Raw genomic sequence first — 21,297 nt, 5'->3', positions numbered from 1 at the left:
ACTGGCCTCCATACTAGTAAGTAGTCATACTATGTTGAATTGCGGATGCCCTGGATCTCCAACCAATCGACAACGCGGATACTAGTGGAAAGCCGGAAGCCGCGGGCCCGGGCATCCGAGGAGGACCGGATGTATCGACTTCTTTCTCCTCGTCCTCCATTCTCCCTCTTCCGTCTCCATCGTTCGGTAAAGAACTTTTCACCAGCGTACCAATGGCTGGGCCAGAGAGGAAAGAGACGATCCGAGCCAGACGGCACCGACTTTCCGTGATCCCTCGTGCAGTATGATCTATGAACCCGGAAAATAGTACCGAGTAACGCAACGTAGCTAACGGATTTGCAGTGTGAAGGGTGTAAGATACGCAAGGTATTGACGTCCGAACCCGTCCCAAAACCCCGAAGCTAACGAGAAGGAATTGAGGTTCGCTGTGATCGCTCCGTCCCTTGTTCGAATTGCCGTTTGTCCGGCATCACCTGCGAACAGACCACTCCTAGACCTAGGTCGGAAACTCGTCCTAGACCGGAGCGAGATCTGTAGGGTTGAGTTGATAGACAGTTGGGAACTAGATACTAATTGTGTGTCAGGCAGGAACAGATTAGATGTCTAGAAGAGCGACTTGGCTCGCTGGAACAGCAGTTGAAAACTCAGCGTAGTATATCGGAGCATCGCAGAAATACTGTGCCCGATGAAGTCCCGGCCGCTAGTGAGGAAGCTGTACCGCAGCCGACCGGCACTACTTGTGTGTATGAGGGAATCTCTTCGTTTACCGGCCAGTCTCTCCTAGCAAGCGATGTCGCTCAGAAGACAGCTAATTCGGAAGGTGCCGGAGAATATTCAGATCTTAAGTCCTCGTTGGACTACCTGAAGACATTACTTCAGACACCAACAAGATCCTCTTTTGCAAGAGAATATCGAATGTCTCGAGCTCCTGCAGCAGGGTCCTTGCCCACGATGGACCGTTTATTACCCCTCGACCTTATCATTGCCATTCTACAAGAGATAAAGGGTAAGTATCTTAGATGATAGATGATAGGATCGTTCTTCATTGGATATAGTTACTCAGATTGACATTTGTAGTTAATCGTCCGATATTCCTTTGTTCATACGCGATAAATGATCGAACCTTGGTCGAGCGCCTTTGCCAGAGGGTCTATTTCCCGACAGAGCCAATTTCAACGGGCCATCTAGCTGGCATGCACGGAATCGTTCTTACCCTCTTGAAAGAATTTACGATTTTGGGAAACCCCTTGTGTCAAAAGTTTGATCTCAAGGCGCATATTTCCATGTGTGAGCAAAACTTCAATACCTTGGTCGAGTCGTACGATGTTTTGGCGATTCCTAGTTTTGAAAGTATATTCGCACTGATTATGGGGGTAAGTTGCGACTGATGAGCATCATTGAACACTGACTGACGTCTTGGCCTCGTATGCCACTGTGACTAGTTCATAAAGGCACAGGACGAAGCCAAGCCGTTACTATGTTCTACTTTCATCTCTGCAGCTGCTAGCCACTGCCAGATGCTCGGGTACCATCGCGAAATAATGTATCGCGGTGATAACATGGGAAATTCGGAGAATATGCGGCGAATATTTTGGACTACATACGTCTTTGAGAAGCATATGTCGTTGTACTTTGGGCGAGCTTCGAACATGCAGGATTTCGATATTGATGCACAGTACCCGGCCATCACCACAGATCCTGCGGTCAGGCCGTGGGATGAGTCCTTTGTCATGGGGATTCGACTAGCCAAGATCCAAGGAGAAATATATGACAAACTCTATTCCGCAGAGGCCTCCAAGAATCCTCATCCGGAACGAATGCAACGAGTACACGGACTAGCAGCTGACATTCAACAATGGTACACTGAGTTCAAGGAGGTGAGCAAGCACATCATATCCGACCACGAATTGGTCTTGTCTGATAGTAACCTTTCCGTCTTCTAGATCGATGCAAGTAAAGTAAACAACCATCACATATTCAAAATAAGCAGAGATAGCTGGGATATACTATACTATTCGACATTCACATCGCTATTGCGCTCACCGATTACATCAGGTGCTGCATGCGCCGAGCTCAGCTCACAGTGCTTTCGGGTTGCGCGCCTTAGCCTACAGAGCCACCTACGCTGTTTCGGAAACTTCCAGACCTCTGGCTTCCACTCCAAGGCCGATTATGCCAATTGGTCTGCTCCCCGCAAGATCCATTATCGTGAGGAGTATAGCTAACATCCACAGGGTTCTGCTATTTTCTTCTTTCACGCCTTTCATCGTCATATTTCTGCACGCCATCGCAGCGACCAGCTCGGACGACATCCAACTTCTTTACGAGGTAGTTGACAGTCTGCAGCACATCCGATATGTATCACCTAGCTCAGAGCGTCTGTATCAAATCTGTTCCACCTTCTTGCAGATTGCCAAGGGCCTGGTTGAAACAAGGCAATCATGCGTGGGGGCCTACAACCAGCTAGAGGACAGTCTACACTTCGCGACCGATGCAGGTCCGATATCGATCTTTGAACCTGATTGCCTGCAGGGTCTTTTCGGAGCGGATACGTCAGAACATGTCCCTTACTTAGCGGATCACGATATGGGTGCGATCTTTGACTCTTGGGCAACTGGACTGCCTGCTGGGATGAATTTATTCGGGAATAATATAGGGGGAATATAGCCATTCAGGTGACATTCGCATTGCTTTTTCTGTTTCATGTGTATTATCCACTTTCAAATAACTTAAACCTGTGGATAAAATGACACCCCCTTACCTCGGGCCGAACCTACTTTCGTGTAAGCAAACAATAAGTACTCTGATATATATGCCCGGAATTTCCTTTTCTAGATAAAGATTGGCTTTATGAGCCACTGGGCTGGGCGATAATTCGCTCTATGCATAGTACAAAAGTAAATATCTAATGGAAATGGAAAATTGTTACATTGTCATAGCCCATACTGTGTTGATGTGACGAGTCAGCTGCAATTACGTTGCAATTCCGCAAGGGGGGATAATGCATATCTTTCGAGCTCACATGAGAAACTATCTAATTTACTTCTAGATCAAAACCTGATATGATGTGTCAAAGCTCAACAGGGAAGGTGATACAACTTTCAAGTCCCTGCATAATAGTCGATTGTGGGTAGAGGTTTCCGGACTCCTAGTGTCTTCTCTCCTCGTTTCCACCCATTGTGTCCTGGACATGCGTGACAACACAAGGGCCATTGCAGTAAGGAGCAAATACCTATTCGGCATATACCTCTAAGCGAAAACCAGGAAAGCTATGCAAATATATCTGTTTCACATTCCAACGCATTATCGATTTAGAAACTTACGTTAATTCGACAGGTAGTTCTATTCAGAGGAACGGGGACAACAAGGTCGGTTGTTTCCCTTTTGCATACTATAATGCAGCTGTTTTCCGACGGCAAGCCAACTTCAACCATCCCGTCTGGGCACCTGTCAACAAAACCATATTCGTCGCTGTCCTCGCCTTTGTTGTCTCCCACGTTCTGTCTCTTATCGATCTCTGTCCCATAGATCTCTGAGAGATCATTCCCTACTTCACCAACCTCTGTCTCGTGTTGTGAAAGTGGGACGGCTAATGATGCTACAGCCATCATGAAAAGGAGAGGAAGGACTTTCATATTGGTGAGTGATTTCAATTAAATTGTGGAAGAAAATATAACACAGCTGGCAGCGTTCTTGTTCAAACCCCAGGATTCCATACATCAAAGAAACGTTCTGTTCAGTGGATTATATATCTTTAATCAACCCTGCACAGCAAAAGCGAGTTTCAGGATATTGAAATCTACGTATAAACTATTGAAAATATATCTAATATATTGAACTCTACTAGTTATCTTAGACCTTGGCTTTTACCGTTTTGGATAGATATCATTAAATCATATATAGAAATACATCTGAGCGGTACGAATGGGTCCACACCACAGACATATGTCACCACTGAATGGAGAAAACATTTACTGACAGTTTGAGTTGCAGTTGTAGTTGCTCCACATTGAAAGGTTTCTGGAGCAGCTTTTTTGGATGTAACCCTTCTTCAATAAAGTCATGCCGTCGACTCAACCGCCAAGAAGATGTACAGAAAGACGTTGGTATTTGAGAAGATTTCTCCCAACAAGTCTCTATTCTTGCTGTGTCACACGGGACATTTTCTGTTGCAATTGATCTTTACTAAGTTACAAGCAGATATTACTGCTAGTAGACTCAGGGAATCTTTACCATACACCGGATCATATCTCAATCCTAGAGGACCTTTATATTCTGAGGGGAGAAAACCTATTATCAGTGCTATGCCTGGAGATACTGTGGTAGGTAGACTGCATACATTTGAAGAGCTGAGAGATATATTCTATTTTTTGAGCTTTAGCATTCAATAGTACTGTTAGCTTCCCTGCGGAGGTTTACCCTAATTCAGTCAGGTTCAAGGGACTGACTGTGAAGACATGGAATGACCGGTGACCGGTGTGTCAATTTCCGTATTGGATCTAGCGTGACACGTGGATCCCTACGGGCGAAAACGCCAATCGGAAGTGATTGACGGGAACCTCACTTCGTCCTCCACCAATACAGTTGTGTGAACTTTCACAAAAATGGAGCTGAAACACATTCTTATCCTCGCAGCCATCTATATCTGTATGACCACACTTTGATATGCTATTTTGACTTAGATTTGGCTGACCAGTTTAGTTTTCCGCATCCTCAAGAGTCGTGCCTCTGACCCCGCTGCCACCATGTCCCACGGAAAAGTCGTCGAGGTTGACAAGTACGAGACGCCCCTCATGCTATGTCCATTAATTCTCAATCACTAACCCCCATCTCTCTAGCCCTGTCATCTTCAAGGCCCTCACCTCCTCCGGTCCCGTCGTCATCGACTTCTTCGCGACCTGGTGCGGTCCCTGCAAGGCTGTCGCCCCCGTCGTCGGAAAGCTCAGCGAAACCTACACCAACGTGCGCTTCCTCCAGGTGGACGTCGATAAGAACCGTCAGGTCGCACAAGAGATGAACGTGAGAGCCATGCCGACGTTTGTTGTGTTCAAGGATGGCAAACCCTATGGAGAGCCGATCGTGGGTGCGAACATGAAGGCCCTGGAGGATAGAATCAAGGAGATCACGGCATAGATGCTACATTGGGAGATGACAGCGTTGACTGATAAAGCACATCTTGTGCCGGAGGAAATCGCAATTATTACAAATGGTTAATACACCAATGTACCATATAGAGCCCAGCGCCATCGAGAACTGCAAAGATACCCGTTCGGTCATGTTTGGCATGCATGTTACCCCATATTATCTGTATGTGTTTTTCTTTATAAATGTCGGCATACCTCTTTGCGCCGTTTTATCTTTGACTGCACAATAAATGCCACTCCCCAAGACAATCCAGTACATACGACCATAGGGTGTGGAGAACAGGGCTTCCCGTCCGCTCAGCCGTACTTAAGCCACACGCCGGGAGGTTAGTAGTTGGGTGGGTGACCACCAGCGAATCCCTCCTGTTGTATGTTTTTCTGAATTTTTTTTTTTTCATTTTTTTTCTTGTTAGATATTTCCACAGAGTATTTGGCATTAGCATATCGTCCGCGAAAATGTTCCTAGCGCTCTTCGACACTAGCATAGTTGAGAGTTGTATATCCCGCACATTAGGCCCAGTATATTTGTGTTGAAACCCCACTGATTCGAGCACGACCCTTATATATTCTTAGAGTGTTATAACAAACATTTTCAATTAAGATATGATTATTCTTCAAACCATCCCTGTTCATTCGAAGGTCACAATATAAAATCTATCTTATGAAACCCGAGCGTGGTCAGACTTTTCACCACGTCCGCTAAAGAGGAAGTAAACTAAGGAAAGAATAACGGTAGTAGGAATGACAAGACTAACGTAGAGTAAAAGCCCATCAAAGAGATCACGGTGATCTTCAGGTTCTGAGCAAGACAGGAAGACATCCGCTTCATAAAAAGTCATTACTAGCATATCCAGATATGTAAACTGTCAACCCAGAACCCAAGCAAAAAGAAGTACGAAAAGAAATCAGTCCGTACAAAACCCTCTCTCTCAAGTTAACGTAACTGCCTTAGTGAATGAACACCCCAGCACCACTTGAACATGGAACTGCATATTGTGTTACATCAACTATGGCCCCTTTGGAGTATTGTACAGCCTGTTCATTTAATTGCTGTATATTGGAGTGAAATGCTTGTCTAACTTCAGTCTGCTGGAGGTCCCCGCCGTCTCCTTCGCTCCTGGTCAGGGCTTGATTGGCATGTGCTCTACCTCTAGAAGTTCCCCTCTCGAGTCAGAAACGCCCAACCTCTATCTTCGTAATATATCATAAGGGGTATCTAGAATCAACAGCCATTTACTTAAAATGCAATTTGGGGACAAACATATTGATTCATTGTGGGATGTAGAAACTATGAGAGCGTGAGCCAGCGTCGAACCTAGTCAGGACTCAAAACGTTAGCACCGAGACTCAACAGTCACGAATACACAGAATCCAGCAAGATTTGATGATAATCTCAGACGATGTCGCTCTTCCAAAGCAAAGGATAGTGTGATCATTATCTCTGATAGATGACATTCACATCGGCAAAATAGTGTCTAATCATGGTATGGAGGGCAGAAGGCAATAAGTAGGCATTAACTGACTTACCAGCTGGATCTTAAGCCGAACAGGCGCCGCTGTTCTTCCCGACGGTCTCTGAGAATGATGCGAATGATGAGAGAGGATTGTAAGAGAGAACCAGTCTGTAGCAGTAAATCCCTTTCTTTTATACCCCGGCCAAGACAAGGAAAGAAACAGGTCTCACGAGATATCTGTATACTCGCCGGCTACCAGCTATCACACCGATGATTGTATTACGCAGTATGACCTATCAGGTGGATCCCAACTTGGAGGCCGGAATGACCATTCCCCACGAGGCTCTAGAGTATTGTAATTAAGTGACGCGGGCTATTAAGCCCTTCTTTGTTGGAACATGATCCCAAGCCAAAATAAGGCCAGTTATCAGTAGATGATGAGGCGCACGCACCTGGAATCTACTGGTTATGTGGTCGCAGAATGATACTCGAATATCATATTTTTAAAACAGAATGGCTAAGGAGTCAAGGACACATGATAGGTGCTATTCTTCTATACACTTTAAGGAATATATGCATATGTACAATACTCTAATACAACGTAGGGCCCCTGCTTCTGTTGCGTAGATATACAACAAAACACCAGTGAATCGCTGAGTAGTATCCCTCCACCAGCTATTCGAACAACTACTTCACATGTTTATCCTAAATTTGATTAATGTAGATATGCATACGCAGCTCACTGTCTAAGTCCTAGAGACTGCTACTGTGCGGGGAACGCTAGTGGGAGTTACTAAATTGTACCGTTCGGCTGCTTCTCCACTACTGCAAGTTTGTCTCAAACTATGCCCGAGTTGTCTAAGTCTCTAGTGTTGCGCCAATCATCTCCTCACAAGATGTGAGGGTCTTCGGGGAGATAACTCATGATGGCTCATAGTGGCTCATGTTAGCTCATGCTAGCTCATGCTAGATCACTCAGGCTCATACTGGCTCACATTGGCTCATCTGAAATGACACCATGTTATAAACAAGTAAATACCAGTTTGTGGTGTGGTAATACCATTGTCTATCTCTCGATACCTCGGAGTACTAGGTGATCATTTCCTATTGTTGAATTAGTTGCTACTTCCGCATTGACGCGAATGTAACATTTCAATTAATCTTATTTGATGCCCTCTGAAATTGTCTATGACTTTGTACATAGATATGATAAGCCCTTATCATTGGTCGTCTAAGATTTGCATGTTATGCACTGAAGTTATTTACGTGTAGTAGGTTTATGGTGTGTCAGTGATAAATTCAATGGCTTCAATACCCTAAATCCAAAAGCACACAACAAAGGGTACGCAGTATAAATCTGTGTAAACTTGTTACTAAAGATAGTGCTTTTGATAACCCCTGTTTCTGTTTGTGCAATGTCAGGACCCCTTCATAATAACTAGGGCTAAGTTGTTGGTATATCTGATTCTCTCGTCAGGAATTACTCCACAGGCTGTGAGAAATTGTTGGTATTCCTTGGATATCAGGAAGAATGCATGTAACATGAGAGACTAGTTATATCAACAAGCAATCTACCGTCACTTAGGAATAGATCGTCGATGATCACAATCCACCCACTCTTTTCATTTAGCGCCACCATTTACTATCTGCCTGGATCCGACCTTTCTGAGGATAAGGCTTGCCGTGCTGTTTACAAAGTATATGGAACCCTTACGGTCTTTGGTGTTGATTGTGTCAGTGATGGAACATGGGAATGTCTTCCGATTCCTCATATGTACCTGATTCCCTTTAGCTTTAAATGATTGTAGGTAAGTTACGAATGGGGCCATGTACTTAAAACTTCAACATTGGAACCCTGACCTTGAACCGACGTTATTTTAGGGCACTCCTTACAGCTATGAGTAACACGGATTCTGTCATTTATTCTTCTTTGATTGTACCTTGACTGTGGTTCGCTAGATGTATATATAACCTTCTCCCTTATTATTCTAGTTATTTCTCGGCCAATAGCCTGCAGCAAGGCCTGACTCGAGTGACCAGTACCACAGCCAACCCTGTTCTTACTGAGGCGTTACTCAACTCCATAACAAGCCCTACACTGACCAACTCTCATCCCGATATCCTTCAAACGAGTATTTCAAATAATGAAGTTCACTGACGACCATGACCCTGTATTACAATAGGGTCTACCATGAGGGAAAATCATTGGCCTGGCTTACAGTTTCACCGTCGCATCCCTGCATGTCTGTGCTCCCCGACCTTTTGAAGATCCAGAAAGAAACTGAGATAAGATTCGACCATCACCGAGTGGCAAGTCAACAACACAGGTATATAGGGAGAGGAGACCAGTGCAAGATTATCAGATATTATTTTTTTTATCTCCATTAAGTGTTAAAAGAATCAGCGCAGCTTTCGGTACCAATTACCCCAAACCACTCAAAATGCTCAAGCAATCAACCAAGATCATGAAGGCCTACGAGGATAAAAACCTTATAATGTCATGGAAGGACATCGCACTATATTTAACGCTCAGCGTGGCTCTAAGCGTAGCAATCTTCAAATCAAGCCACGCTTAAGACAAATTTGAAGAAGGCCAACAAACCAATAACAAGAACACTATCTACGTCTTGCGCTCCACAATCGATAGTCTCTTCAGACCTTCTTTTTACTACAGGGGCCGTGGCTTCAGCGTTTTGACGAACCGAGTGCGTAGCGTGCACCCCGGGTGGGAGAGTGACCTTTTGCATATATCATGCATGCAGTGTTTGCTTCTTGTTATCTGGAATTTGGAATTTTGTGATTTTTCTTACCCTGGCTTATCGAAAATCATGTTGAGATACGAGTACTTCCCGAATGACAGGGATATCGAGGTATGATTTATGGGCCGGGGGACGGTTGAGTTTGGCGAGACAGACGCAATAAAGTTGTTTTTCCTTGTTTACTTGAGAGTCTTTTATATGGTCCGTCGGCCCTCTTAATTACGACAGCACATATTAACATCTAACTTGAGTCATTAGCCAATCCTAGTGATAGTTCTGACTAATTCCTAACTGTGTGTCATGCCTTGTTGGTCAGGACGGGGATTACGCTTCAGGTTCAAGTTGTTAGATGACTGATAACAACCTGAGAATAGTTCTTTGGTGGCGGAGGAGGTATATCTTAAGGGTGAATGGATCAATATTCTATGTTCTTTACCACAGCTGATAGGATTCCCTCTTACAAATATACCTCTTTACTCTTCATCACTAACTGGTATCTTCCACCATCCATCTATAACATACACAGCGAAGCAAAGCATATATCCCCCTTTCACAGAAGCATAGCACACAACATCCTAATAAACCCCTATAATTATACCTTGGAAATACAAAAGAACACTACCCCTCCCCCCGAAGAATATACCTCAACCATTCCCTCTCCTCTTCCAGCTGATAAACATACATTTCCAACGCTTCACACTCATCCTTGGCCTGCTGCAGCTCGGCCTGCACTCTGGCGATCTGATCTAGCCGTCTCTGGCTGTAGGAGCGTTTAGAGGTGTAGTGTTTCTTGTTGATCTGGTATTGGGTTCTCGGGGGTGAGGTATCGGGGTTTGAGGTATTGGGAGGAGTTGATGGTTCAGATGATTTAGAGGATAGGGTTTGGCCTGGGTTGGGGGCCATTGTTTGTTCTCTTGTTGGGTTGATAATTCTGGTGCGTCTGGTGGATTTGTTAGTTTGTATGTTTGTGGACTTTACCTTGAGGTGAATGGTGGACTGTTACTCTGATTCTGGTTATATTCTGGAGTTTGGATTTGGGGTTTTGATGGTTTTTTTATTTTTGTGATTTTGAGTATGAGGTGCTGAGTATGGGAGTACGTAAACTGATACTCGAATAGACCGTTTCTGATTGATGTCAACCCTGTTCCTAGTTATTTAAGTGTTGATAATATATCCAAACGTGATGACTATATAATATAGACAGGAATCCATCAGACTAGAGGAGGGAAACCATTCCGAGAAATAGAAAGGAAACAGAATAAAATGGTTCTATACGACGGCTCCGAGGATGAGTCAATCAAGGGAAACCCTAACGAGGATAGCTTCGCCGGGCCGGCGCCACTGCGTATATAATCTTATCCGGGAGGGCCTTATTTGGTCCGACTTCCGTCTTCGTCATGCTATTCTCATACAAGATGTACTTCTTGTGATAGATCTGGCGGGGGATGTGGACTGTGAGGTTGGTTAATTCTGGCGAGCTTTTTGCATTGGTTTGTACTCCGTATATCCTTAGTATGGTTTTATCATCTTCAGTTACATGTCAATAATAGTGAAGCTGATCTAGACTTTTATCTTATGCAGAACATTAATAGGAAGATGATTGGCATGAAACAGGGCATCAATTCATGAATGTCTAATTAAGCACTAAACCAAGAGTAAGTGCCGATCTAAATCTACTCAGACGATATATCATCCTTCTTCTTCTTCTTCTGCTTCTTCACCGATATCCACTGCATACCCAAAACACCCAGAACCGCACAACAAGACAGAGCAACCCCAACATAAAACGTCTGATCCAGAGCCTTGTTATAGGCGAACAAAACACCCTGATAGAGGTCTTGCGGCACAAGATTCTTGATATCGGTAGCGCCACCAGACAAGATAGCACTCGCGTCAGCCTCAGGCACGTACGTGGCGAGGTTAGTTCTCAGCTGATTCGAGAACACGTTTTGGGCTACCGAGACGAAGACAGCGGCGGACAGGTTCTCCGTGAAGATGACGACGGCGGTGCCGATTGAGATGTCTTCGAGGGGTAGGACACATTGGGGCGCGGCAAATGCCGTCTGTAGGCCGCTGCCCACTCCGGCGCCGACGAGGAATTGGTAGCCGATCCATTGGGCGTGGCCGGAGTCCACTTGCAGGGTGGAGAGGAGGCCGCTGCCGATGGACATGAGGATCACGGTGAGGTAGGCGAAGGGCATGTAGTAGCCGATTATGGAGGTGAGGGCGCCGCCTAGTAGGGAGAAGATGACGCTGCCTAGGAGCATGGGGAGATTCATGATCCCCGACTTGATGGCGCTGGCGCCTTTAACGGCTTGAAGCCAGATTGGGATCTTGGGTTGGGGTTAGTAGAGTTCGTGTCTTTGGTTGATTTCTGTGGAGCTTACATAGTATAGTAAGAGGAAGAAGCCGGCGGTCACACAGGAACCAAATAGAGCAGATCCCCAGACGTTCCGGTTGCTGAAGACACGGCCTGGCACTGTCGCACGATCTCCACTGATACACTGAATGACAATGAATGCAATGAAGAGAAGACCGGCAAGCACAAACAGAGCGACGATGCGGCCATTCTTCCAGGGGTAGACAGAGCCGCCCCACTGAAGCGCGAGCAGCAGGCAAATGACACCGGGCAAAAGACATACGGTTCCTGGAAGATCCATCTGCTTGAGCTGGTTCAGGAAACCAACCTCGCCTTTCTTGCTTCCGCGGAACGGGGCGATGAAAAAGGTAATGATGATAGCGGGAAGCACGCCGAGAGGCAGGTTAATGTAGAAACACCATCTCCAGGAAATATTGTCCGTGAATGCACCACCCATCAGAGGACCCGCGATGGACGCAATGCCATACATGGAACCCATCATGCCGATGAACGCCGGACGTCGGCGTGGAGGCACACAGTGGGCGATGAGCAGGAAGGAACCGTTACCAACACCACCGCCGCCGATGCCTGCAATGGCACGGCCGACAATCAGCGCCGTCGAGCTCGGGGCCACGGCGCAGATCAGAGACCCCAGTTCAAAGATAAACAACGCCGTGAGGTAGACCCATTTGATCACGTAAAAAGTGAATAGTTTCCCCCATATCAATTGGAAGGCGCAGTTTGTGAGGAGGTAAGCGCTGGCATACCAGCCCACGTCGCCGAGAGCGTGAAATTGGTCGGTAATCTTTGGGATGGCGCTCGAAATGATGGTGTTGTCGAGTCCCACGAGGAACATGGCAAGGTTCAAGCTTAGGACGATGATTATTAGCGTGAATGGGCCGGGGTATTGAGGCTCGTCTTCTTGCTTGTCGCCGTTCTGTAAGTCTCTGAGCGTTCCAGTCGAATGGGACTCCTCCTTCTCTAGTTGAGATTCGTCAGGAGCCATGTCGAAGGTTGGTTTCCCTAGCGGTTTGCCTTTTGAGGTGAAGAACGTTTTCATGATTGCGGGCACCATATGTGCAGACTTATCCGGGGAATCGAAGGAAGACAGGGTGATAGAACGACTTCCGATATCAGTCGTCGGTTGACAAGTTCCCTTCTATAGGGAAACCAAGGAGAGGCCTTGACAAAGTCGCGGCTTTGACTTGTCGAGCGGGATAATACTTCTCAGAAAGCATCCAGATAGTTGTGGCATACTGATGATATAAATATTGTATGAACCTCAAGATACCTGTATTCAGGCCCCCAATCACAAGAGTGGACGAAATCCACTGTGGATGCAGCCAAGACATGAGTCATGTTCACTCAGGATGATTTGGATGCAATGATTGGTGAAAACCCTTAAGGTTCAGTCCGTCTCCCGCTGGAAGATCCACACTAGGCCATGGATGGTATAGTTTCCTGTCATTTCATTTCTTTTTTCTTTTTTTGTTGTCACCCCACAAGAGCTTATTCGACTCCTTCGATGTCACCCCGACTAGTAAAAATTATAAGCGACAAAGCAAATGAGAAGACAGAGTGATTTAGAATACTCGAGTTAAATAACCAGTAGGTAAATGAAAAAGTAGGTCATGCCGATATTAAACAATTAGACCACTCATATCTCACAACCTAGTTGTTCGGACTGGAACTTACCGATACAGTCGATCTCTTACAAGCCAACATCCACATCTTATTGAAGTCTCACGGCTCGGCTCGAACTCTAAGATATCCACTGGCACTTGACCCGTGCTGAGTGGGTAATATTCCCGCGTATTCTTCTCGGAGCAGCAATGTCGAGAGGAGCCACCGGTAGTAGGTCATAGAGAATGAACCAACGCTCGTCAATGTATTAGATATTATCTGATAAATTACATATACAGTAGCATGAAAATAGACAAACGGTGATCACCTTCGTTCGGGTACAGCTGACCATATATGATATGAGCTTCTCTTGTTAACATATCTGAATCCTACCTTTGTCTCGTATTTCCGTTTGTTTATATCCTGATTTACTTATCTCAGCATTCCTTCTTTGATGGTGCTCGTTTATTCTGTATACACAATGTTCTCTAAATATACTATCCGTCTGAATATGTGCACTGAATTGTGTATACAAGCATGATATCTGATTCAACTCCTGAGAACATCCAAGTCTTAGTGATATATGCAAAATAATATTACTACCAGTATATAATGCTGACATGTAAAGTTCAAAAACGACAAACGCCAGCCTGAACCACAAATATACAAACCAACCCAACCTACTCCAAAGTAGAACACCCTTCCCCAACCACACACCCAACCCGCAAATCCGCAACGCTCTCCCCAACCCAGATCTTAACTCCCTCCCCTTTGACAGGCGCCTTCCAGTCCTGAACAACAACATCCCAAACACTAAGATCCTTGCGCGTAATATCCAACGTAAGGACCTCACTCTCCCCCGCAGCCAGGATCTTGGTCTTCTCGAACTGCCGTAGCTGTCGAGCCGGCGTATCCAGTCCCAAACTACTGGGCAATTCCACATACAGCTGGGCAACGGCACGGCCACCCCGAGAACCGGTGTTCGTGACTTTGACCTGTACCGAAAAGGCCACGTCCCACAAGGCTGGGTTGCCTCCTTCTGCTCCACCGGCACGAGGGGCGGGCTTGGGCTCCGTGGTGTAGCCGTCTGGGTAGGGGTATGTCTTTGATGAGTTGGCGGCTGCACCTTCCGGGTTGTCTAGGTAGGGGTAGAGGTAGCGCCAGATGCGGTTGAAGTTCTTGGGCCAGGCGACTTCTGACGCGGCGGGCTTGGTGTTGGGGTATGTGGGTGTGGAGCCTTTGGGGGGTCGCGCGGCGGGGTAGGCTGTGTCCAGGGGTTTGATGGCGGATAGGTTGGGTTCGGAAAAGTTGAACTTGGTGTAGGAGAGGCCATGTCCGAATGGGTATCGAGGAGTAATGTTTGCTTTCAGGAAGTGTCGGTAATCGATATAGAGGCCCTCAGTGTAGTCGTCTTGGATTTGGCCGAATGGCTGAGCGATGAGTCCGACGCTCTCCGGATAGTCTGATTCACTGCGAGGGATGGTGTAAGGTAAATGGCCGCTCGGGCTATAGTCCCCGAAGAGGATATCGGTTAATGACCAGCCTGCCTCCTGTCCCGGTAGGTGAGCGACGAGCACCGCTTTGACGGAGTCGAGGTCGATCCATTCTTCCATCAGGATAGGTCCCACGGTATGCACCACAACGACGACGTTTGAAAATTTCTCTGCAGCGGCTTTGACAAGGTTGTCACCGTTGTGCCATGCGTGCAGCCCGGCCAGCGTACGGTCTCCTGGATTGCCATCGACGGTGATGTAGTTCTCGCCGGAGTCCGAGTTGATGAAAACGATTGCAATGTCATCGGGACCTGCAGAGACACCCAAAGGAAACGTGTCCGTGATGTGGAATTCGGCATTGGATGAGATATTGGCTATCGCTTCTTGCGGCGTGATGAGATACGGGAGTCTGGATGTTCCGCTTCCCCAGCCCATGGTCAGTACGCCTTTGTTGCAGCCTTTATCAGTGCACGAGTTGATCCCGTCCGAATTGGTCCCAGCATCGGTGCCAAAGATCTTCAAGGTGTCATTCCGTTTCAGAGGTAGCACATTATCGTCATTCTTTAACAGCGTAATTGCGTCTCTGGCGACGGCCCGGGCTGTGATATTGTGGTTGCCCTGGACATTGACGTACTGATTGACAACGCCACTTGGGGAGAATAAGGCGCCGGGATACAACGGTCCAGTCTCGTCCTCGGTGTTTGATGAGAAGTTTGGTAGCGGATAGTCTTTGTCCTGTCCCATTTTGTACCATGTTGCGACGATTCGCGTGACCTATAATTCTTCACGTTAGGCAAAGACCAAACGGGTAGCGCCAGCGTGCCTACCATGTCATTCAGACGCTCGACCGGGACTGAGCCATTAAGCACGGAGCGCGACAGCTCCCACGCCCAATAACTCGTGCCCAGGAGTGGGATAGCCCCGTCACCCGGCATGCTCATGTCCAGACCAGCCAACGCTGATGAAACTCCTCCAATGTGAGCCAACCAGTCGGTAACAACAAAACCCTGGAAGCCCAGCTCATCTTTGAGGATTCCATTGATGAGCTTGCTATTCTGGCTGCAGGCAGATTTGTTGACCTACAATCCACTTAGACAATCAGTCCGAGGTTAAGGTGCGGAGACTAGCTTACATCGTTATACGCAATCATGACCGAACCAGCACCAGCCCTTACACTTTCCGCAAATGGCCACAGGTACAACTCATGCATAGTCCTATCATCGATATTCGACGAATAGCCCTGAGTGATAACACTGCTCATGCGATGCTGCTCCTGTTCGTTTCCGATAAGATGCTTGAGCGACGCGATGGCACCCGTGCTTTGCATTCCTTTAATGGTCAACGAGCCCCCAAAGGCCTGTAAACTGGGATCTGCTCCGAACGACTCCCAATTGCGACCTCCCCGGGGCTTCCGCCCGATCGGGCCCACCGACGGCCCCAAAAGAACGTTGATACCCTTTCCTCGCGCCTCTTCACCAAGACCGACTCCGCGTTCATACATCAAGTCCTTGTCAAATGTGGCCCCTACCGTGATGCCAGCCGGGAATGCCGTATTATGATCCGAATTGCGGACTCCGAGGGGAGAATCGTGAAGGCACAGATTGGGGATCCCGAACCGGGGAGCACTGCCAGTCTGGCCGGCACAAGGACCCATGTAGATACCCGTGCCGCTTGTGAGATTCACCTTTTCGGCCAAGGTCATATTACTTACAACCCGGTGTGCCTTCTCGTAGGCACTGGCCCATTCGGATACCCATCCTCCATTCGGAGCCGGGTAATATGGAGGGGAGTAAGCTTCTGCAGAGGCTCGTGATGTCAGAGTCTCTGCCCCGGGGGCGGACAGAGCCCCCGGGACCAAGTAAGACAAAAGAGCCAAATAGGCCGGGAAGGCAGTCATGGTAGAGAACTAGAGGCCAAGAAAAGCCGACTAGCGATAAGGCGTCATTAAGCTAGAGAGGGGGGAGCGAATCTTTATAGGAATACGTCGGAAGGCCGCAACGCAGGGTGCTCGGTCATGGGATCGTGATTTAAGGCTGCAGGTATCATCCACCATGGACAGTGTGCTGCACACTGGTCACAGCACAAGCTAAGCCAGGGTGGAAATAATGCCGGAATGCGGCGCGCAGCCCGCGCGCTCGCGTGCCAAGGGCATCTATTGGCTCCTCCATGTTAATCTTTACCAGGCGCTGAAGAACTATCGAGTTAGATGCCAACATGACTGGACTCCAGAGCTAGTGGTTGTCAAGACTAGTCCAATCCGGCAACGAATCCGTAAACACTGCAGAAACCTGAACCTGTGGCGGGGGAGACGCTTTGGGCCGTTTGGATTAGCTGCCAGTCTTTTTGCCCATTCGGTAAATGATATGCAACCGTAACAGGGAGTGATCTTCGCAGCCCATCGTCCGGCTCAAGTCCAACTTGCACATGCCCCGCATATTGGGAAAGTATAAGACCGGTCAGACGACATAAACTGGCTAATTAAGGTGGTAAGGCTTCATAACCCACATAAATAAACCCGGGGAGGGGGTGATCAAGTCGGTTAAATGTTAGTGTGCTAGTCGAACCACATAGGGCCATGAATAGCAAGAGTACCTGTCGATCACTGGATATGGATCCTTCGATCGTCAGGGGAAGTGACATTTTCTGTTCCATTTCTCTTCGGAGAGGTCATTTCCGTGTTTTCCCCTCGAACAGGTTGAATTCGCTTCTCTTTGTCTCAATCTCTCTGGAATTTCATGTGGCTGATCAAAGGGGTGATCTTCAATAGCCCTATCCAGCCACGCTGTGTCGCACCGACCGCAAGGTTGTGGTCTATGGCCTATGTCAACGCTCGAAAGGGAATATTGGAAATCAAAGCAACATTAGTTCCGAAATCGACAAGTCTCAAAATAATTAGGCTGCAAGTAATGTCTCGGGATCTAATCCTAGAAAGGTATCTCTAGTCCGACAATGATGTTTGTTGGACGGGAAACTGGAAAAGGAGATATCCAACAGCTCCGAATTCGCTGAGGGATTGATTCCACCTATCAGCGGCCTTTATTCTCTGGATTGTACCTTGTCAATTTCTCATATAGGCTAGTGTTATGATTATTGTAAACGGAATATTTCCAGCCAAGCTGGGTGGCGTTGACGTCCGGCCGTCTTGGCCACTGATATCAATCGTGCCATCAGCGGGTCAAAATGGGTCCCGAAGCCATCAAGGACTGCTCAGATTAAAACACTGCATTGTCTGTCACCGGCCAACTAGCTATTCAACATGCAAGGGTAACATCATAAACCAGTAATTCCAGTATTAACCGATCGTGAAGATCCATACCATCCCAAATGCCCTATGATAGACATGTCGTCTTCTCAGACCAAATCCTAACCCTCTCTACTACCAATGATTTATCAAAAGTTTTCCTCCCGTACCTTGGGCCCTGCCTCCACGACCCACAGATAGAAAGGATCTCACGTCATGGGCTGGCTGTATGCCGGTCAGAAGTGAGCGTTTCTGAGCACTAGACCTGTTACCTCTTTGTCCACTTTCTCCACCAAGTCCTTCGCCTTCGGCATAAGGTGACACTTGGACAACTTCCCGCAGATAGAATGAACCAGCTCATAGCAACGGGGCTCGGGCAATGTGGTCAATGTTTGCAGCAAGAAATCTACACTGATCCCTCGGAAAGGAGGCAATGGCAGTGGGTAGAGCTCATGAATCTTCAGCTGGCGCACGAGGGCTCCGAGGATCATTGCGTCACAGTCGCCGCAGCAATAGAGGTTGGTGTCGGGCATTAGCTCCCAGTTGATTCGCCTGAAAAGGCGGTCGACTATATCATCGACGGTGCTCTGCCGGGAATACTCGATCTCCTCTGGTTCAGCAATATCATTAGCATCTATCGATGGCACTAAATGGACATTAGACAAGGGGGTATATGATAACCACTCACCGATTAACGCAAGCGGAATTGGAACGTCCATGGCGGAGATTGGCCCGGTGCATCTGCGGATTGCAGTACGAGTAGTCTTTTGGAACAGACTCTCCAGTCGAAAGATCCAAGCAATACCGATCCACTTGACCAAGTCCTCTGAATACACTAGAGGGATTTCGCCCTTGAGGTTCTCGGTCCACACTTCAGCAAACGCTTCCATTGCTTCGACGCATTCATAGTGCTCCACAAGCACCGCAATCATGAACAACTTTTTGAAGCTAATTAAACGCGGCACTTTCCTGGTTTGACCATGGATGATGTCCAGCATGATAAGCAAGGCATCGACATCTTCAACGCATGCTGGGACCACATCTTTTTCGACTGGCCTGTGATCGGCCGTCTCTGGGACTAGCCTCTGGCGGAAGTAGGAAGATGCAAGGGTCAAGTGTTTTGAGGACACGCGAATCTTGAGCATCACCGTTTTGACAAAGATGACAGGTTGGCCACTATTAGCTGCGGAGGAAGCGTTATCTAAAGCGTGCCGAGACGGGGTCTGGGACTGAGTTGGGATCAGAGCCAGCTCATCGATTGCCTGCGCGTCTAAAGTAGGTCCTAGGGGAAGAGCTGCTGGAGTTGAAGATTCTAGTATACAACACAGCAAGATTAGTGTTTCCTTAAACAAACCTTAGTCGGCCTGAGACGATTACCTTTCTGAACCAAATCCAGATGAAGATTTCCCGAGCATTCCTCCACGATCAGGAGCATATCTCCTTCGGGGTCTATGATGTAGTCCATGGTCGTGACTGACGGGGCAGATGGTGAGGACAAACAATTCATGGGAGTAAGTGTACGTGTTAAAGAATACTTGCCTATCACAGGCAGCGCCGACATAATCAGCCTCTTTGTATCAACTTGTGCGCACGAGTTCTCGGCGACAGGACTCACGCTCAGTGAATATTTGTTTGTCTCGTCGCCAATCTCTGATGGAATGGAAAATGAAACTGATAACACGATTCAATGACAAATAAAGAAGAACAGATTAAGAACAATCACGAAAAATGCATCATTGGCACAGACTTTATTCATAAGTTCATAATCAACTATAGACATCTATCGCAAGGAAAACATGTGTATGTTGGTATGTTCAAGCACCTTCTCTAATAGTAAATGAATTAGTTGAAGTATCCAGGGAAAAGCCAGTTCATCCTCTCTCTAGCTTCAGGGCTCCAGTTAGGCTGGGCGGTGCTGAGACCAAACTTGACAGAGCCTTCCACATGCTTGGCCTGAACGAGTTCCGAGTTCTTGTCAGAGGCGAGCTCATCGAGGACGGCAGTGACGAAGTGCTTAGCGTTCTCCGCATTGGCCTTCATATTTCCCATGACCATTTCCACAGTGACATCTGCGGTAGCTTCGTGCCAGCAGTCATAGTCAGTGGACATGCAGATCATCTGGTAGGCAATCTCGGCCTCACGAGCCAGCTTCGCCTCAGGAAGACAGGACATGTTGATGACGCTGCCACCCCAGGAGCGGTAGAGCTTGCTCTCAGCACGGGTGGAGAATTGAGGTCCCTCTGGGGGAAGAGTCAGTAACTGATTATACAGATACTTGTCGCAGCGACCGGATTGGACGAATTACATACCCATGCACACCAATGTGCCGCGGTCATGCAGCACAACACCCTCGCCCTCGAGGCTGTGGCCGCAAGCCCTCACAACCTTGGCAACACCCTCATCGAAGGGGTCTCCGAAAGGAACGTGAGCAACCACACCTCCCTCGAAGAATGTGAAAGGCCGGATGCCCTTGGTACGGTCAATGACCTGGTCTGGAATCACGAAGTCGCGGGGCTTGATCTCCTCTTGCAAGCTACCGACGGCCGAGAAGGCAATGATGGTGCGGACACCAATAGAGCGCAGGGCAGCGATGTTGGCGCGGGCAGGCACCTCATGGGGGGCAATCTGATGGTGCAGGCCGTGACGACTGAGGAAAGCGACAGCGACGGTCTGGTTGTTGTGAGAGCAGTTGTGGTGCAGGATGGTGATCGGGGAGGAGGGAGTGCCCCAGGGAGTCGAGATGTTCAAGGAAGCAACCTGAGTGAAACCAGGCAGTTCGCGAAGACCAGTTCCACCGATGACCGCAATACGGACAGGGTCTATAGGAGCGATGGGGTCAGTACCAGTTGCTCATGTCGCAGAATGAGGGGAAACGAACCCGTGTAAGTGTTAGGAAGAGAACCCATTCTTTTGGCAAGTTGCTTGGCAGACTCGATTTTCCTAAGGGGTTTAGTTGTGAGGGTTGCGAGGGAACGGCGAAGTAGAGGGAATGAGGGCATCCAATGCAACCTGGAAATTCCTTTGGCGATAAATTCTGAGGGCGGGGTCATTTTCTCTCCCCGATTGGGCAATCACGCCTTATCTGATTCCCCACGTGGGCGGTTCCTTAGGCAGTCAGGCACCAATCATACATTCTGGAAAAGAGAAACGAAAACATTGTTTCGTATTATCCCTTGTAAATCCTCTGGGGGTTTAAACGTATACATAGGTTCAAATAGCATGCG

The 21,297-nt window shown here is 47.6% G+C and overlaps 7 protein-coding genes across 7 annotated transcripts; 2 read left to right on the top strand and 5 right to left on the bottom strand.

Annotated features, from left to right (window-relative positions):
* The first annotated feature begins 150 nt into the window (after positions 1 to 150).
* Positions 151 to 2,767, top strand: BDV27DRAFT_119714 (Zn(II)2Cys6 transcription factor). The gene is made up of 8 exons (XM_032064930.1): positions 151 to 281; positions 343 to 366; positions 421 to 533; positions 585 to 1,006; positions 1,078 to 1,373; positions 1,443 to 1,877; positions 1,944 to 2,182; positions 2,235 to 2,767. The coding sequence occupies exons 1-8, from the start codon at positions 213 to 215 to the stop codon at positions 2,665 to 2,667; spliced, it is 2,031 nt and encodes a 676-aa protein (XP_031933487.1). The 5' UTR covers positions 151 to 212; the 3' UTR covers positions 2,668 to 2,767.
* A 1,822-nt stretch (positions 2,768 to 4,589) lies between these two features.
* Positions 4,590 to 5,439, top strand: BDV27DRAFT_79415 (thioredoxin family protein). The gene is made up of 3 exons (XM_032077617.1): positions 4,590 to 4,647; positions 4,702 to 4,777; positions 4,839 to 5,439. Exons 1-3 carry the CDS (start codon positions 4,605 to 4,607, stop codon positions 5,131 to 5,133), a joined length of 414 nt encoding a protein of 137 aa, XP_031933486.1. The 5' UTR covers positions 4,590 to 4,604; the 3' UTR covers positions 5,134 to 5,439.
* A 4,378-nt stretch (positions 5,440 to 9,817) lies between these two features.
* BDV27DRAFT_119710 (uncharacterized protein) lies at positions 9,818 to 10,558 on the bottom strand. The gene is made up of 2 exons (XM_032064929.1): positions 10,361 to 10,558; positions 9,818 to 10,297 (listed from the first exon to the last, which is right to left on the bottom strand). The coding sequence occupies exon 2, from the start codon at positions 10,258 to 10,260 to the stop codon at positions 9,976 to 9,978; it is 285 nt and encodes a 94-aa protein (XP_031933485.1). The 5' UTR covers positions 10,261 to 10,297; positions 10,361 to 10,558; the 3' UTR covers positions 9,818 to 9,975.
* A 472-nt stretch (positions 10,559 to 11,030) lies between these two features.
* Positions 11,031 to 12,722, bottom strand: BDV27DRAFT_140574 (MDR family MFS transporter; the record flags this gene model as incomplete). The annotated part of the gene is made up of 2 exons (XM_032069684.1): positions 11,031 to 11,690; positions 11,745 to 12,722. 2 exons carry the CDS (start codon positions 12,720 to 12,722, stop codon positions 11,031 to 11,033), a joined length of 1,638 nt encoding a protein of 545 aa, XP_031933484.1.
* A 1,221-nt stretch (positions 12,723 to 13,943) lies between these two features.
* Positions 13,944 to 16,833, bottom strand: BDV27DRAFT_79404 (beta-glucosidase). Its single transcript, XM_032077616.1, has 3 exons — positions 15,965 to 16,833; positions 15,660 to 15,911; positions 13,944 to 15,606 (listed from the first exon to the last, which is right to left on the bottom strand). The coding sequence occupies exons 1-3, from the start codon at positions 16,727 to 16,729 to the stop codon at positions 14,020 to 14,022; spliced, it is 2,604 nt and encodes an 867-aa protein (XP_031933483.1). The 5' UTR covers positions 16,730 to 16,833; the 3' UTR covers positions 13,944 to 14,019.
* A 1,236-nt stretch (positions 16,834 to 18,069) lies between these two features.
* BDV27DRAFT_119707 (uncharacterized protein) lies at positions 18,070 to 19,515 on the bottom strand. Its single transcript, XM_032064928.1, has one exon. It carries the CDS (start codon positions 19,216 to 19,218, stop codon positions 18,310 to 18,312), a length of 909 nt encoding a protein of 302 aa, XP_031933482.1. The 5' UTR covers positions 19,219 to 19,515; the 3' UTR covers positions 18,070 to 18,309.
* Positions 19,516 to 19,518: 3 nt separating this feature from the next.
* BDV27DRAFT_119706 (S-methyl-5-thioadenosine phosphorylase) lies at positions 19,519 to 21,193 on the bottom strand. The gene is made up of 3 exons (XM_032064927.1): positions 20,952 to 21,193; positions 20,383 to 20,892; positions 19,519 to 20,313 (listed from the first exon to the last, which is right to left on the bottom strand). Exons 1-3 carry the CDS (start codon positions 21,121 to 21,123, stop codon positions 19,916 to 19,918), a joined length of 1,080 nt encoding a protein of 359 aa, XP_031933481.1. The 5' UTR covers positions 21,124 to 21,193; the 3' UTR covers positions 19,519 to 19,915.
* Between the last annotated feature and the right edge of the window lie 104 nt (positions 21,194 to 21,297).

Source organism: Aspergillus caelatus (genome assembly GCF_009193585.1).
Source record: "Aspergillus caelatus strain CBS 763.97 unplaced genomic scaffold BDV27scaffold_4, whole genome shotgun sequence".
NCBI classification, from domain to species: domain Eukaryota; kingdom Fungi; phylum Ascomycota; class Eurotiomycetes; order Eurotiales; family Aspergillaceae; genus Aspergillus; species Aspergillus caelatus.
Note: the sequence above shows the minus strand (reverse complement) of the source record. Positions and strands in the feature narration are given on the sequence as shown.

Coding starts and splice junctions, on each gene's coding strand:
- BDV27DRAFT_119714 (XM_032064930.1), top strand. CDS start 213: ATGGCTGGGCCAGAGAGGAAAGAGACGATCCGAGCCAGACGGCACCGA. Junction 534..584: donor CCTAGACCGGAGCGAGATCT/GTAGGGTTGAGT, acceptor ATTGTGTGTCAG/GCAGGAACAGATTAGATGTC. Junction 1,878..1,943: donor GGTACACTGAGTTCAAGGAG/GTGAGCAAGCAC, acceptor TCCGTCTTCTAG/ATCGATGCAAGTAAAGTAAA.
- BDV27DRAFT_79415 (XM_032077617.1), top strand. CDS start 4,605: ATGGAGCTGAAACACATTCTTATCCTCGCAGCCATCTATATCT. Junction 4,648..4,701: donor CCTCGCAGCCATCTATATCT/GTATGACCACAC, acceptor TGACCAGTTTAG/TTTTCCGCATCCTCAAGAGT. Junction 4,778..4,838: donor AAAGTCGTCGAGGTTGACAA/GTACGAGACGCC, acceptor CCATCTCTCTAG/CCCTGTCATCTTCAAGGCCC.
- BDV27DRAFT_119710 (XM_032064929.1), bottom strand. CDS start 10,260: ATGGCCCCCAACCCAGGCCAAACCCTATCCTCTAAATCATCTGAACCA.
- BDV27DRAFT_79404 (XM_032077616.1), bottom strand. CDS start 16,729: ATGACTGCCTTCCCGGCCTATTTGGCTCTTTTGTCTTACTTGGTCCCG. Junction 15,912..15,964: donor TCATGATTGCGTATAACGAT/GTAAGCTAGTCT, acceptor AGTGGATTGTAG/GTCAACAAATCTGCCTGCAG. Junction 15,607..15,659: donor TCGAGCGTCTGAATGACATG/GTAGGCACGCTG, acceptor GAAGAATTATAG/GTCACGCGAATCGTCGCAAC.
- BDV27DRAFT_119707 (XM_032064928.1), bottom strand. CDS start 19,218: ATGCTCAAGATTCGCGTGTCCTCAAAACACTTGACCCTTGCATCTTCC.
- BDV27DRAFT_119706 (XM_032064927.1), bottom strand. CDS start 21,123: ATGACCCCGCCCTCAGAATTTATCGCCAAAGGAATTTCCAGGTTGCAT. Junction 20,893..20,951: donor TCTTCCTAACACTTACACGG/GTTCGTTTCCCC, acceptor TCGCTCCTATAG/ACCCTGTCCGTATTGCGGTC. Junction 20,314..20,382: donor CGGCACATTGGTGTGCATGG/GTATGTAATTCG, acceptor CTCTTCCCCCAG/AGGGACCTCAATTCTCCACC.